Source organism: Triticum aestivum, chromosome 2A (assembly GCF_018294505.1).
Source record: "Triticum aestivum cultivar Chinese Spring chromosome 2A, IWGSC CS RefSeq v2.1, whole genome shotgun sequence".
Classification (NCBI taxonomy): Eukaryota; Viridiplantae; Streptophyta; class Magnoliopsida; order Poales; family Poaceae; genus Triticum; species Triticum aestivum.
Window position 1 is genome coordinate 14,352,949 of NC_057797.1, and position 15,011 is coordinate 14,367,959.

General features: G+C 43.8%; 1 protein-coding gene across 1 annotated transcript; it reads left to right on the forward strand.

The window, feature by feature from the left end:
- The first annotated feature begins 2,355 nt into the window (after positions 1-2,355).
- Positions 2,356-9,534, forward strand: LOC123191333 (serine/threonine-protein kinase-like protein CR4). The gene is made up of 5 exons (XM_044604118.1): positions 2,356-2,706; positions 2,987-3,045; positions 5,500-6,178; positions 9,270-9,364; positions 9,441-9,534. The coding sequence occupies exons 1-5, from the start codon at positions 2,356-2,358 to the stop codon at positions 9,532-9,534; spliced, it is 1,278 nt and encodes a 425-aa protein (XP_044460053.1).
- The last annotated feature ends 5,477 nt before the right edge of the window (positions 9,535-15,011 follow it).

Below are 15,011 nucleotides of genomic sequence, written 5' to 3' on the forward strand. Positions count from 1 at the left end.
GAGTGGGAGCACCACAATGGAGCCTCGAAGGAGGAACACGACGTCCACGGACGCCGTCACTGTCGACTAGTGGACGGACTGGGTAGGTGATGTACCACGGTGCTTCAATCCCTCCGCCGCAACCCCGGTCCGCAAACCACCCGCGGCCAATTCGGAAGGTGTTGTTTCATCATGGCTCTACACTTGGGTTGGGATATATCATAAATTTATGCTTGGTCAACTGTTGGTCAAAGCAGCAAAAATACTAATGGGATGGGTTGATGAGACGGTGGATCTATGTCAATCTCGATCTCATATTCCGATCTTGAGATGGGGTGATCTCAGCATCTTTCATTTTACCGGACAATTCTTGGAGGATTTATCCACGCCACAAAAGGTCCAACATAATTATGTCGATTTTGTTCAAACGATAACCGTAGAGATTTAACTATGTAAATTAAACAACTAAACCAATTTAATTTTGAGATTTATTGTGTTAGGAACCGTGTTGTTCCATCATGGATCTACACTTAGGTTGGGATATGTCAAATATGTGTACCTTGGTCAACTGTTGGTCAAAGCAGCACAAATTTGGCCAGTGTTGAACTATAGCTCACATAAACATCATGCGACCCTCACTTTAAACTTTTAGGTTATACTCTTGTGTCAAAACATAAGTACTGATGGGATGGGTTGATGAGACGGTCAATTTATGTTAGTCTTGTTCTCACATTTCTATCTTAAGATGGGGTGATCTCAGCATCTTTCATCTTACCGGACAATCTGTGGAGGGTTCATCCACGCCAGCCAGAGTAGGTCCAACATAATTATCTCACTTTTGTTCAAACGATAACCATGGAGATTCAACTATGTAAATTAAACAAACAAACGGCCTTACCCATCCTATGTCGCGCCTTACCCATCCCCGTCGGCGCCATGTCGCGCCTCGCACATCCCCAGTCGGCGAGCATGCTCGTCGCGATGCCCCGCCATGCTCCCCGCGCTCCTGCCATCGGCACCGCCGGCGCCATGCGACGTCGGTGCTCCTGCAGGTCAGCGAGAGATCGGGGCTGCGGTGGCAGCGGCGGGACGCGGGGCGGTGCCTCGCGCTCGGCTACTTGCGCTCGGGGTGCCGGCGAGCATGGCGGCTCGCATCGGCGGCTCGTGGTGGCGCGAGCTCGGGGCTTCGGGCAGCAGGACGTGCCCCTGACACCCAAAGCCAGACTAGGTGGTGCGAGCACTTGCGGGCACGATCGGGAGCACGAGGAGTGTCCGCGCGAGCGAGCGCGCGACGAGCGGGAGCATGAGCTTCGGCGCAGACTAAGAGCATCGCGGAAGCGGGCGCGGGGCGACTTCTCTCAAGTGAGATGCTGCTGCCGGGCGGGTAGCAGGGCGGAGCTGCGGGGCGGGAGCAGTGGCGACCGAGCGGAGGCAGCACTCGTTGGGCGCACCGGCCGACCTGCTACATGTTGGACGAAATGCCGAGGCGGACATGTCAAAAAATGGGCTCGGATCGAGGAAGCTCCAACAAGGCCTCTCCGATGGCGGATTGACGAAGGCCAGATCGGCGAAGAACCCACATGTTCTGACCGATTCCTCATCGACGGAGGAATCAGAGGATGCGGAGGTTGTTGCCGCTGGCGGGTCGAGGAACCATCGTCTTGCCCTCTCCGCTGGCGGATCGAGGAACCGCCGAGATGTCGTCTCCGCTAGCAGGTCGAGGAAGCGGCGTAATGCCGTCTCCGGTGGAGGATCGGGAAACCGGCAAGGTGCGGTCTTCACTAGCAGGTCAAGGAAGTGCCGTCATGCCGTCTCCGGTGGCGGATCGGGAGACCAGCAAGACGCCATCGCCGCTAGTGGGTCGAGGAAGCGCCGTCATGCCGTCTCTAGTGGCGGATCGGGAAACCGGCAAGACGCCGTCTTCACTGGCCGGTCGAGGAAGCGCCAAGACGCTGTCGAAGCTGCCTTTCATCTGAAATCTCAAAATGAATATGGTTGTAGCAATTGAACTTTTATTTGGAAAATCCATTCAACATATGTTGGGATACAGTATGTGCCCTGAGCTGGTAAGACATAAACAAAGCTATTATAGCCCTCAAACCAATGGTGATTCAGATTGGATGAACTGAATACTGTTACTGAATCTCTTGATGTTCAAATCTAATGTATATTGGTCTGATTGCACCATGAACATGGTTATTTGTAGAATACTACTCGATGAAACTGAAACCACTTCTTTGTTTACATCATCATGTTCTTATTTCCCATGAAAGTCCTGTATTATGACGAAATCCTCTTCTTGTAATTTCAGGAGTTACGTAAGCTTAAAAAAACTACCCCAGATCCTAAATAAAAAATAAAAAATACTAGCCCATTATGGACAGGTTCCATACCCTGATCCCCTGTTCCGCCGCCGGCCGACCCGAGCGCCGGCCGCATCCAGCAGCCACATCATGGCGGCACGACGAAGCAGCCCGCGCCGGCGCCTCCCTGCCGCTCACCTCTCCATCTAAACTTGCTCCGCCACCCGTCGCTCGGCGCCTTCCGCCCGTCGGCCTCCTCCTCCGTGGATCTCGGCTGGTCGATCCTGCCCGTGGGCGCGTGGCTGGACTGCCCGACATCTCAACTCCGGCTCTTCCGCCATCCTGCACGCCTGCCCGGGACTGGCTTGCCTGCCTCCCGTGCGACCTACTACATCCACAAGGTTTGCTGGATTACTGCGTCAAGGTTTGCTGGAGGGTGAAAACACATGTTTCCCAGTTGAAGTCCACTGAAAATGAGAAAATTTGAGATATAGCGTGAGGGTGCTGAAAGGGAAAGATTGTTGGAAGAAATAATAGTTTACAGCTTGCTTTAAAATTTGAGAATTCCTTATTACAGCTTGCATGAGCACATTTGAAGAAATAATAGTTTGCCTTGAACCTGGAGTCTTATTAAGACTAGATCTCTGTAAAAAGAACATTTTGCATGTTCGGATTACTATTTTCGTTGTCAACCCTCTTTGCAGGCACCTATAAATAGAAGTGCACTTTTAGCAATGCAAGTAAGCAACATAAATCTTACAAGGTCGCAAGCATGTGACTGTAATCACCTGTTGGGTTCCCATCTTTTGGCTCAATTGTGCAAACTTTGCCATCACTTTTTTTTCAAATTCCACTCTTGATGTTCGCTCCTCTTCCAACAATCTTTCCCTTTCAGCACGCTCTTGACCCAGTTGAAGTCCACTGAAAATGAGAAAATTTGAGATATAGCGTGAGGGTGAAAACACAGTGGCTAGCAAGAGCCATCTTTATTTGAACGGAAAAACCATCAAAAGGTGGACAGCTTCCCGGATAAGTAACTAATATTTCTCAATCCTAATCTAACTACTCCCTTGGTGCATGCTGCTTGACTAGTTGCTCCTGTCTTGGATTCTCTGGGTGAAAACACATGTGAATTGATTTAATTGTTGACACATTGACAATAGCTGTTCTCCATCACGTATTACTGTATTATTAGTACTGCAGAATTGGTTTTGAATAAATTTCCTATTCTCTATTTGGTCCTAAGGGAACGTGGTCTTTGAACTGTGAAGGGGTTTATTAATTGGTTAACCATCGACATTGTCTGTTTTTCAACACGGATCACTACTGTTATATTTATGTTACCAAGAGTCGGCAGTACAGTCAAGGAAATCGTATGATTGAACTAGATAGAAAATAGGCAACCCCTGAACTAGATACGTAATATTCTGTCTGTTTCAACTCTGTATGGTTTGCTGAAGAAAATAGGCAATCCCTGAAATAGATAGGTAAACCCTCTGTCCCATAATATAAGAACGTTTTTTAAGCTTTGTTAGTTTGAAAATCGTTCTTATATTATGGGACGGAGGGAGTAATATTCTGTCTGTTTGAACTCCGTATGGTTGCTGAAGAACTCAGTATGGTGTCTGAAGAATATTGGTTACAATTTCAAGTAGTGGCCCATGTCTTATTGCCATTTCAAAATACGTGATTCTACACAAGTTCAGTGAAAATCAACCCGTTTTGTATTCCTGCTCATGATCTCCATATGTGGAAAACAGCATGAAGAAGATGATTCTCATTTGTTATGTGCTCCCTTTGATTATACACTTCTCTCCTAGTGTACTCATTTTGTTATATATACTTGGGATACTTACAGAATACTTTCTGCCATTGTAGGTACAAAAAGAAAATTACTCACCATTGAAATGAGAAATGTATGGCTTTGTTCGCAACTGTGCCTGACAAATATAAAAATTCGTAAGAAACTAATCTCTTCTACACTGTACATGAGGCGATACACAAGCCGATCTCATGAGGCGAAATGCAGGCTGACTCCTGGTTGATATGTGTATAGTTCAGTGGAGTAGCGTCCTGTTTTTTCCCAATGTATTTGACTTGATACTTACTCGAGTTTTGTTAGACATACTTCTGTGGTCCCCTTTTTGGTAACGCGGGTGTGCAGAGTGAAAAGCTGACGTGATCCCGATATTGTTTAGTCTTTTGAAAGGCGGTGCGTATATTGGTACAGAAAAGCCCTAGATTGTATTGATTTTGGCAGGCAAGCATACAGTTTTTAGGAGTATACTACTCCCTCCATCCAATAATATAAGAATGTTTTTCAAGCTAAAACAGCTTGAGAAACGTTCATATATTATGGGACGGAGGGAGTAACTTGTAAGCCTTTGATCTTTCTTATGTTGAAATTACATTTTCTCTCGTCAATTAAACATGTTTATTTATGTGGCATAATTTTGGTCTCATCTGGTCATTCTGATAGTTCTTACGTGGGGCAAGTCTTACGTTGCAGTCTCACATGGTTGATGTCTTCTACGGATTGCTGCAATTTATCATGCCTTAAATATGTTACTTACGTCAGACGTCAGCCCTATATCTATGTTGTGTGTAATAAGAAAGTAACAAGAGTAATTTTGCTTTCGGGGTTGAAAAATGTGGGCTGACTTCTAGCAAAAAAAAAAAGAGGAAAATGTGAGCTGGAATGGGCGCACACAACTTTTTTTTACTTTAGGCACGCAGCTTTTTTTACTTTGGTGGCTGGCTGGTCAGAATGTGGCATAGTTATTGCAACACAACGAAGGTGAGGCAAAAAATTGCCCTACTACAACCAATACATGGTTTGTTGCAATAAGTAGCCATGCATTTTGCAACAGTATCTATGGCTAGCGCCACATGTTAGAATTGTTGCAATATATGTCTAAATATTGCCACAAAGATTTACTTTGTTGCAATACCTAGTCTTTACTGCAACAAAATGGCCAATTCACGCAACGGGACACAACTGTCGCAATATCATTACCATATTGCAACGACGATGCAGCTTGTGGCAATACATGGCTTCTATTGCAACAAAATGAGTACCTAGCGCGATGAAACGAAACTGTGGCAATATGTAGATCATATTACCACGAACTGGAATTTTGTGGCAATATAGCATTTTATTGCAACGAAAGATAGTTGTAGCAATAAACTTTGTTGCAATAGATCGGAATCCTTGTAGTGGCATCAATGTGCTCCTTGGCGTGTCACACGCCATCAAGCACTTACACTGTCATGCCAACCCGCCGATCATCCACCGGGACATCAAGTCAGCTAACATCCTTTTTGATGCCAGTTGGGTGCCTCGTTTGTCAGACTTTGCTTCCTCGGTTGTATGGGACATGGCAACTCAGGAGGAGGGGATGGAGGTCCCAGTTATAGGCACATTTGGGTACATAGCTCCTGAGTGCATCATGCATTGTCATCTGAAGCCGGCGAGCGACGTGTACAGCCTGGGCGTGGTGATGCTCGAGGTTCTGACAGGGAAAAGTGCATATTCTCAACTGAAGGATGATGGGACAGGTGGACCTTTGACAGACTTCGCACTCCCCATCATTGAAGTCGGTAATATTGAGGAGTTGTTGGACAGGCGACCTGTACCGGAGCCAACGCCTTGGCAGCTGCAGGCGATGAAACGTGTGGCGCAGATTGCATGGTGCTGCGGGAAGTTGGATGCGAAGGACCGGCCGGCCATATCAGACATTGTTGCCAGCCTCGAGATGGCGTATGAGTTGATGTGCCGAGACGAGGCTGGTTCAGTTGACGAGCCATGTTTGTGGCCCTTCGTCGAACAAATTGACCTCCCATCGGACTCACCACACTCCAGGAGCTCGTCATCGGCAGGCTACCATTCCGAGCTGGTACACTACAAACTAATAGTTGAACTCTGTTCACATAAATTTAACCATGTTCATACACTGATGATGGGGGCTCACTATTTTTTTTTCGAGAGTACGCCAAAGGCGTACCTTACTTTTATAGAAGAGAAGAAATAGTCAATTACAACGGAATACGATGGAAGAGGACTTCCATCGAGGATGCACACCCTACCACACCCTGCACATTACCCTATTCCTACACTCTCACAAAACATAGCAAAACCTCTACCTCCCAACCCCGCCAACCTCCACTCTTTGATCTCCCCTAGGATGGCGATCGAAAGGTCCAACGCCGTCTTCTGCTGCTGGGTCCGATGGGGGCTCATTAGTCACTACTCACTTTGTGGTCTCTTAATTAGGAATCTGAGGTGTAGGAGGAGGGGTGTTGACAACAATCGTTGAAGGCGTCCTCGGAAGGTGGTTCTCTTAATACACTGATGAAGGAGCATTATAACGCTTGTTGTTGCTGGCAGTTTAGGAAGAGCTTGGGATGGACCCCCCAGTGTAGTTTCAGTTTGCTTCCTCACCACCCACACTATATATTCTCGTTTTATTTTTGAATGTCGATATTTTTTGTTAAAGTTGCACATGAAGGACCAACCAGCCACATCAGACATGGTTGCCAACCTCGAGATGGCATACAAATTGATAATCATCAGAGACGAGCCAGCTTCAGTTGACGAGTTAGTCACCACGTGTCATCAGCAGGGTCCCAGTCCGATCCAGTACACTACAAAACTGATTGAATTCTATTCATGTTGATGCATTGAATCATGTTCATGCACCAGCTGAGGTGTTGGAGGAGGGGCGTTGACACGGATCTTTGAAGGCGTCCTTTGGAACGGTGCACTACACTGGAGCAGGCTCCACAACGGGTCACAGGTGACCGTCATCTGCTTCAATCACCCGATGAGCATCCCATTACTGCACATAGGTAATACCCACTTTTGGTAAATCTACGGGCGCTTGTTAGCTCGGGTGGTTTATGACGGGATCGATCCCACTATAGTTTGCTTCTTCACAACCAACCCTACTTCGATTTCCATAGTGGCTTCTTAGGAAAGGAACATGGGGTTGATGGTAACCACTGACTCTGTTTGTTCAGCACTTTCTTCTTGTAATATATCTTGTTTCTCTTTTTTACCCTGGGGCTGTGCATGGGTACAGTAGCCTACTTTATTCGTGTAGCTTCTCTTTGAAAGCCATTCATTCCTGAAAGTGGTAGTTTTGTTATATCTCTTTCATTTTGGAAAGTTAGGATTTTTCAGATAAAAATAAGACTTTTTAGAGATTTCAACACTGACTGGACATATTTTAGAGTGTAGATTCACTCATTTTGCTTCGTATGTAGTCCGTGTTGGAATCTCTAAAGGGACTTATATTTAGGAACCGAGGACCTGGATTTGTTGATTGACTATTTAATTAGCTCTCTAGTTCGTTTGTTGGATTTTCTTTTCAGAATTTCGGAGCCTTGATCCAATCCGAAATAGCCAAACCTATGTTTAACTCATTCGGAAATACATGTGAGTGAAATGTTCCATCGATGTCGTGGCTGGGGCCACTCATGCAGAGGTTGCAGAACGGCTGAAGGTCTTTCTTCCTCTCATTGCAAGCAGTTTCCTCAGGAAAGAGAAATGATGATGTCCAACTATACATGTCGCTCGCTCTAGTTTAGAGAAGTCTGCTGCAGGATGTAGTGCGTATCTATTGATGCTGGCAGTTTGGCCTGCTTTTGCCTTGGTTTTTCGCTGAGTTGCAGTTTTGTGTGCTGAAACCATAATGCAGAGTTAACTGCGGCTGAAAACCTGGAGGCAGAGTTCCCCTTGAACTGTTTTTGGGTCAGGTTGTCATGTCGGTTCAACGGTATTTTCATATTATTAATTAAATAGAGTACGTATGTACAAATGAAGCAAAATACAAGAATGGTTTATCCAGCACCAGCCCTAGGTAATATATAAATCAGAGTGAGAGATCACAAAAAAGAGACACAAGCGTAACAGATGGGTGTCAAGCCACTCTTTTACACAGTCTGCATTTTTGCCTTTAATTCTATGTCCCGGAAGGATCAGATCCTGCTTTGTTTCTTCCACCGGTTTGTTAAAGAAACACATTGGGTTGATAATCACCATTGTAATTTGTTTGTTTAAGCCTGTTTCTTGTGGTAATTGCTCTGTTTCTAGCCTCTGTGTCTTTTGGATAATTATTACTTTCCCTTTTTCTTAATCCTGGATTTGCGCATGTCATGGGCACAGCACAGCAGGCCCACTTTGTTTGCGTAGTTTCCCTTTCAAAGTCATTCATGTGGTAGGCCCCATCCTAGATCGTTGATATTTCATTATATTCATGCGAAGTCTGGATTTTAGATTAAAATTCGATTTTCGGATCTAGTATAAATTTAGTGTGTGTGATGGTATAGCTATGTCGCTGTAAGATTGTGTAGCCGTAGTTTAGAAGCCTGATATAGAATGTACCGTGTATGGATCGATGTTGGCTTGCAGTTTCTCCTGTTCTCGGTTTCTTTGTAGAGCTACAGTTTTATATGTTGAAAGCCCGAAACTCAGAAACTGTAATAATTAGGTCGGATCCGCAGGTTATCTGGCACAGTTGGGTGCGGCTGAAAGCTTCTAGATCTCCTTATCTTTATCAATTTCAATTGAAATGAATTGGGGGACTGATGCTCCTTTTATCGAAGTAAAAAAGATTAAAAAATGTGCTGGTGTGAGAAGAAACGAGTAAACGACCATAGGACATCATGATGATGTTAAGCTACAATGTGTTCCTGTCTTGGAGGACCAACATTTAATGTTGTGATCAGATCTCGTCAGCGCTATAGCCTCATGGGCAGGAACCCGGCCGGTGATGCGGCCAGGAATGGACGAAGCACTTTGAGATGATGCGATGGAAATAAACCAGCTCTCAGTTAGAAGATTTATCATGTGATCTTTTTTTTATTTTTGAGAGGAAAATTTGTTCTTGGGCGTACCATGTGATCTTTTTTTATTTTTGAGCTGGGGCGTGCTTTCTTTTGCTGTAATGTTGGCTGAAGTACTCTATCGTTTGCCTGTGGAAAAAGGCATTCTTGCAAGGCGAGGTAGAGATGAATGCAGATCTGACGTCCTTCGCACTCCCCATCACCGAGGCCGGTAGTATCGATGAGTTGCGAGACAGGCAACCTATACCGGAGCCAACCCCATGGCAGTTGCAGGCACTGAAAGCGTGCTGCATGGATTGCATGGTGCTGCAGGAAATTCCATGGGGAGGACCGGCCAGCCATACCAGACATAGTTGCCAGCCTTGAGATTGCGCACGAGATAATCTGCAGAGACGAGCCAGGTTGAGTTGACCACTCACCGGAGTCGGCACATGCCAGCCGCGTCTCATCGGCGGGCTACCAGTCCAGTCTGGTACACCAGAAACTGATTGAACTTTGTTACATTATTAATGAATGATATCATAGTTCATACAGTCATGAAGGGTGCTCGCATCATCCATGTTGTAGAAGTCCTTCCACAACATTATCTATGTTGCAAAATAGTGAAGACGAAAAAATCCTGCAACACAATCTTTGATGAATATTTCTGCACATGAGCTCTGTTGCAACATGTTCTGCAACACTGACTTTGTTGCAATAATAAAGACAGGCTAGGCCGTTGGATGGGCAAGATCTAACGGCTGTTGAGGCGGTGTATATTTTCAGATTATCCGCCGGCGGACGCCTAGTGCTGCCCAAGAAATTTACACGCAAATAGCATTGGTTAAAAGGTTTTTCTATATATCAGATAAAAAACAAAAGTATTTCCACATCTCTTTCACCTGCACAGTTAGAAGAAAAAGGAAAATAAGAATTTAGCGTGCATCTCATGCACGCCGCCGATGTTCTCATCGCCTCCTCGGTGCCCTTTATCCGGTCCATCAGATGGATTAAGTGTGTGCTGAAGCACAACACCGCCATGTTGCCCCATGTGCCATTTGGTTGGTCGACCATGCATCTACTCCTGTCTTGATTCATGCACATCATCAATTGTGTCTTGGTGTGTTCTATCACCGATCAAAATGTGTTTCCGACGTGCACTTCCTTTCGGGGGAGGAATCAATCGTCTAGCTTGGAGGTGGCCGGTGCTAAAGAAAGACATGGGCAACGATCATCATTGTCTATCATTAGTAAATACGTGGCAAATGCAAATGTGAGGAGCATAACTACTTCTAGGCACTTTAGGAAAAAACATCCTTCAAATAGCTCGCGTAAGTCCTCGCTTGCATCTTTTGTCCTATTCATAGTTGCTTCCCTTCTTGGCTTCAATTTGGATGTGTGCCGATGGTGCAACATTTCATCTATTATGAATAAGGACAACATGACAAGGACGACTCAGCAGGGTGGGGGGCACTGAGTTGAATGATTCTAGAGGAAAGGGGAAGATACCAGATTGCTTAACAAGAAGGCTAGCACGGTATAAGAAGTTGTTGATCCAAAGATAATATCATGACTGGTTTTCCCGAAAGTAAGCACAAGAACATAATGATGACAATATGGCATTGCTCTCTGGACTCCGGTAAGTGGGTGACCTAACCTAATACACATAATTTCCTCATCGTGGGCCTCCTATATTTTCCCTCAGTCTGCTTACCGGGACTCCGTAATAGGAACTGACCTTGCTAATTACTTAATAATATGAATGTACCAACAATTAATGTTGTTTCTTACGAGCTAAATGTTTCTATACAAACGGCAACACAAGTACAAACTTGCACGTATGGAGTTCCGTTGGCGGGTAGATGCCGAAGCAAACTAGAAAATATCTTATCTGGTGCTTATTTGGTTTATTGGATATTTGATTTGTAGGTATTAAGCTAATTAAAGCATTTATTTATTTATTTATTAGTGGGAGCCATTGTTTCAATTGAAGATAAAAATAATATGTGTTCCGTCTTTTATTTTGTCTTTCCATTGATAGCCATATTTCTGTTTTTAAGGAAACATGGCTTAGTGCTAGTGCATGGACATGCCTAGGACCCCTTTTTTTGCATGGTTGTTACCCACATTGATCGAATGTATAGGGAATCTGTTCAACCGTGTCAATAAACATAGCATCTGGGATTGTACATTCATATGCCTCTCTTACAATTGTTAGTTTCCAAGTAATGTCGTGAAATACACAAATTATAATGGCTTCGATTAGTTTGAGTGGTTAGCAAACACTTTTTTTGTGTGCATTGGTTTGAACCACTGGACATTCTATATTAGTAATATATATGTTTAATGGATCAAGTGGAAATAAAAGTTTTGGCAATAAAAAGTGAAAAAATGAGCATTCGAGCAATGTCAAGTAATGGGAGCGGGAAGGGTGGATTCAGAGACAAATGACTAGTTCACACCTCGTAGATCTAGAAGTTTCTATTAGTTTAAATCTAAGCTAGATAATTTTGTTCTACAGAGCTCTATGGGCAGAGTTGTGCACCACTTTTGCTTTTCGAGAAACCTAGTAGAAGCTGCATTCTATATTACAATAGGAATAATTGCATGTCATAGCAGATTTTTAGGTGAACTAAGTTACCCGTGTACATACACACACATAATAAAATAGGCTCAAACGATTATATGTTAGTCATGAAAAATAGAGTTCTATGTTAGCACCGGTATATTGCAATGATACATGTCCGAGTTGTATAACAACAAATGGAGTTTTAACATTAGAAATCTACTTATAATAATTGTATCCATATTGTACTTACTAAAGACTTAACATATGGGTACGAATAATAAAAATGTTTAGTATAAATAGTGTTCCTCAAAGCTTGTCCTCAAATATTTAGTGTAAATTCTTCAAATACTCCTAAAACTTATCATCATATTATGATTTTTTTGAGTCATGTGCACCATAAGAAACCATAACTTAAAGTGTTTAATTTAGATTATGCCACATAAAATATGCCCTCTTATTCTAATTACGTCGTGCAATAACAGCGTTGCATCCACGCCGGGCGCGATTTGGATAGCGTGTTTTTGAGTTTTTTCTCTGCACTACTTCTACTATTGTGTCATGGCATGGTAGGTTCTGGTATGGCGGGGATCGATGTCAAACATCCGGATGAGTGTACCCAGTGACGATCAATGACGGCATTCCCGGGCGTCCATTCACCGCTACTGATTGGTGAACAAAATAATGATTGTCTGATTTGACGCAATGCCATGCATGATCTAGGATCCGGTCACAATTTGCCCACAAATATAATATGTAGCATGAATGTACAGGGAACTCCATCGTGGTATAGGATGCAACCTGTAAATTCTGTAGAGGGCCGAGGAAGTGACTTGATGGTCCCATGGAATGCTTGTGTGACAATCAGGACATCAATTGGTGCCTTAGTTTTTGGCCAATGATTAATGATTTTTTATAGACAGTACTATAAAGGAAAAATAGAAACCCAAAAAAATTGTCTACAACATTTTTGAGGAAACCCAAATTAAAAAACGTAGTCAACAATGCAAGACTAGGAGTTTTAGGGATATATCTATTCTATTATCCTCATATTTTCCCCACATGGTTTTTTGGGGAGACTCTCAAGATTATACGGAAGATTTCTCAAGATGGAAGATCTATATGCAAGAAGCTTTCAACGATGAAACATTCAAGGAGCGTTGTTGTACAAGGGGGAGTGTTAGGAATTAATTAGTGGATTAATTAGCGCATGCTAAGTAACAAACTGTCATTAGCAAAAGGGTGTGTCAAACCCCGAGCAGTCATGTATCTTCTCTCTCTCTCTCTCTCTATTGCCAATAGGCACATGTTCTAGAGGGATGCCTCCAAAAAAATCTTCTGCCCATCTATTATAGATGTATATATACTTGAGAATCAATAGAAATTTGGACTAATCGTCCATTCACTTTGAATCTCGTTTTACCCTAATAGTTACAGTACCATGATCTACCACTTGAATACGAGGAACACTGCACGAGGATGGCTCCCTCAAACTCATCGTCGGCCGCCGAATCATCCTCAAGCTACATTAGCTTCCATCTTCACCACCCCTTCTTGTCGTGCATGTGTAGGAAGTCCACGATGGAGGCTGTCCGATCACTTGCACATTCTGTCACAGGCTCATCTTTGTCATGCATGGCGACCGGACGAGTTTCGCGGGCTGGTGAGTCAAGACCAGCCTCTCTCTCTCTCACTCTCTCTCTCTGCCTCTTCTCTCTCTCTCTCTCTTTCCCTATTCTCTCTCTCCCTCTCTCTCCCCCTCTCTCAAAAATACTCAGCTTAGTTTCTGTGCCTACAAGTTGTTTGATGGAAGTTCAACAAGGCAGTGGGGAAATATTACTCTATGAAATGTCTAGGCTATCCTGCAACTAATCTTGCTGAAACGATCGTTGTGGGATTTACTTTATTTCATTGAGTATGTTCATTTGGAATTTTTGAAGCTAAGATTTAATCATGTTTCTAGGATTCTTGTAGTGTTTGACTGAAGCAGGTCGTGAACTGAATGTTGATGTGTGCAAAGTGGAAATGCATAAGGCTTAAAAGATCATCTACAAATTTCCTTTTGCATCAAGATCACTGCTTGGTAGGTAATGCCTGGTTTTGGTAATCTATACACACTTGTTGGTGTGGAAAGTTTAGAATGATGATGATCCCCAGACCAGCTATATGTGTCGTTGTAGTTTAGAAGTCTTCTGTAGGATGCACTAACCATGGATTGATGTTGGCAGTTCGGCATGCTTTTGCCTTGTTTCTTTGCCGAAACCATAATACATATGTAGAATCGGAGGCCGTTCATCAGAGTTTGCTGCGGCTGAAAACCTTGGAGATAGAGTTCCCTTTGAACTGTTTTGGGTCTGGTTGCCTTGTCAGTTTTATAAGAAATGAAATTGTCCGGTATATCTTTCTAATTTTGTTCATGTAAAATAGACTAAACTGCCCGGTTTAATGAAAGGGTATGTTAATAGTCTCCACCATGGGTAGTGTATCGAAATTTGTAATTTTTTCTATATTGGGTGTACCGAAGAAAAGCTTACTGAATGCAGTGTCTCCACCTTCATTTAGTACCACGTTGCCAGTTCCTTCTGAGTTACTTGTTGCGCCAAGAAGTACTACTGTGAAGTTTATTCTTCATTCAGTACCATGTTGCTATTTCATTCTGAATTACTTCCTGGCCCAAGAAGTAATACTACGAAGTTTATTCTTTTACTTGAAGAGAGAAAAGTGTAAGTGAAGCCTTTTTTGAGCCGCAGTGTTACATTGTCGCTACTGAAATAGTTAAATTTATCTAGGGCTTCAACATGGGAGGCCTCCTAACTCTGGTTGCCTGTTCGAAAGCATATGCCGTTTCGATCAGCCTCGGTTCATACACCTGCAGCACGCCAAAGCATATGCTAAAGGGCAACCCCTTCTCGCCGTACCCGCCGGCACAACGACGCCAGGGTGGCCACACCGATGGCGAGAAGGATAGAAATATCAATGTTAGGCACCACAATCACGCCCAATTGGTGGTCCATTATAAGCTTCTTTATCCCATTCGCGTTCAGCTCCTTCATGCGACAGATCGCGGCTCTCTCCACAAGGCCGATGACGTTTGTTCTCGTGCACCAACATGTAAAAAAATAATGTAAGAGCTTGAATAAAGAGTAAGTTCCATTAACCGGCGTGTTGATGCTACCTTTTTTAGTTTTATTGCCTGATGATCAGTGCAAAAATTTGACTAACCTATTGAATTTATGTTCGGGGTTGATTACATCAAACTAGACCAGCACACGCACACGCGCGGGGGTGCGCGCACACACCCACACCCACACCCACCCACCCACACACACACACACACA

Coding starts and splice junctions, on each gene's coding strand:
- LOC123191333 (XM_044604118.1), top strand. CDS start 2,356: ATGGACAGGTTCCATACCCTGATCCCCTGTTCCGCCGCCGGCCGACCC. Junction 2,707..2,986: donor TGCTGGATTACTGCGTCAAG/GTTTGCTGGAGG, acceptor CCCTCTTTGCAG/GCACCTATAAATAGAAGTGC. Junction 9,365..9,440: donor ATCGATGAGTTGCGAGACAG/GCAACCTATACC, acceptor ATGGTGCTGCAG/GAAATTCCATGGGGAGGACC.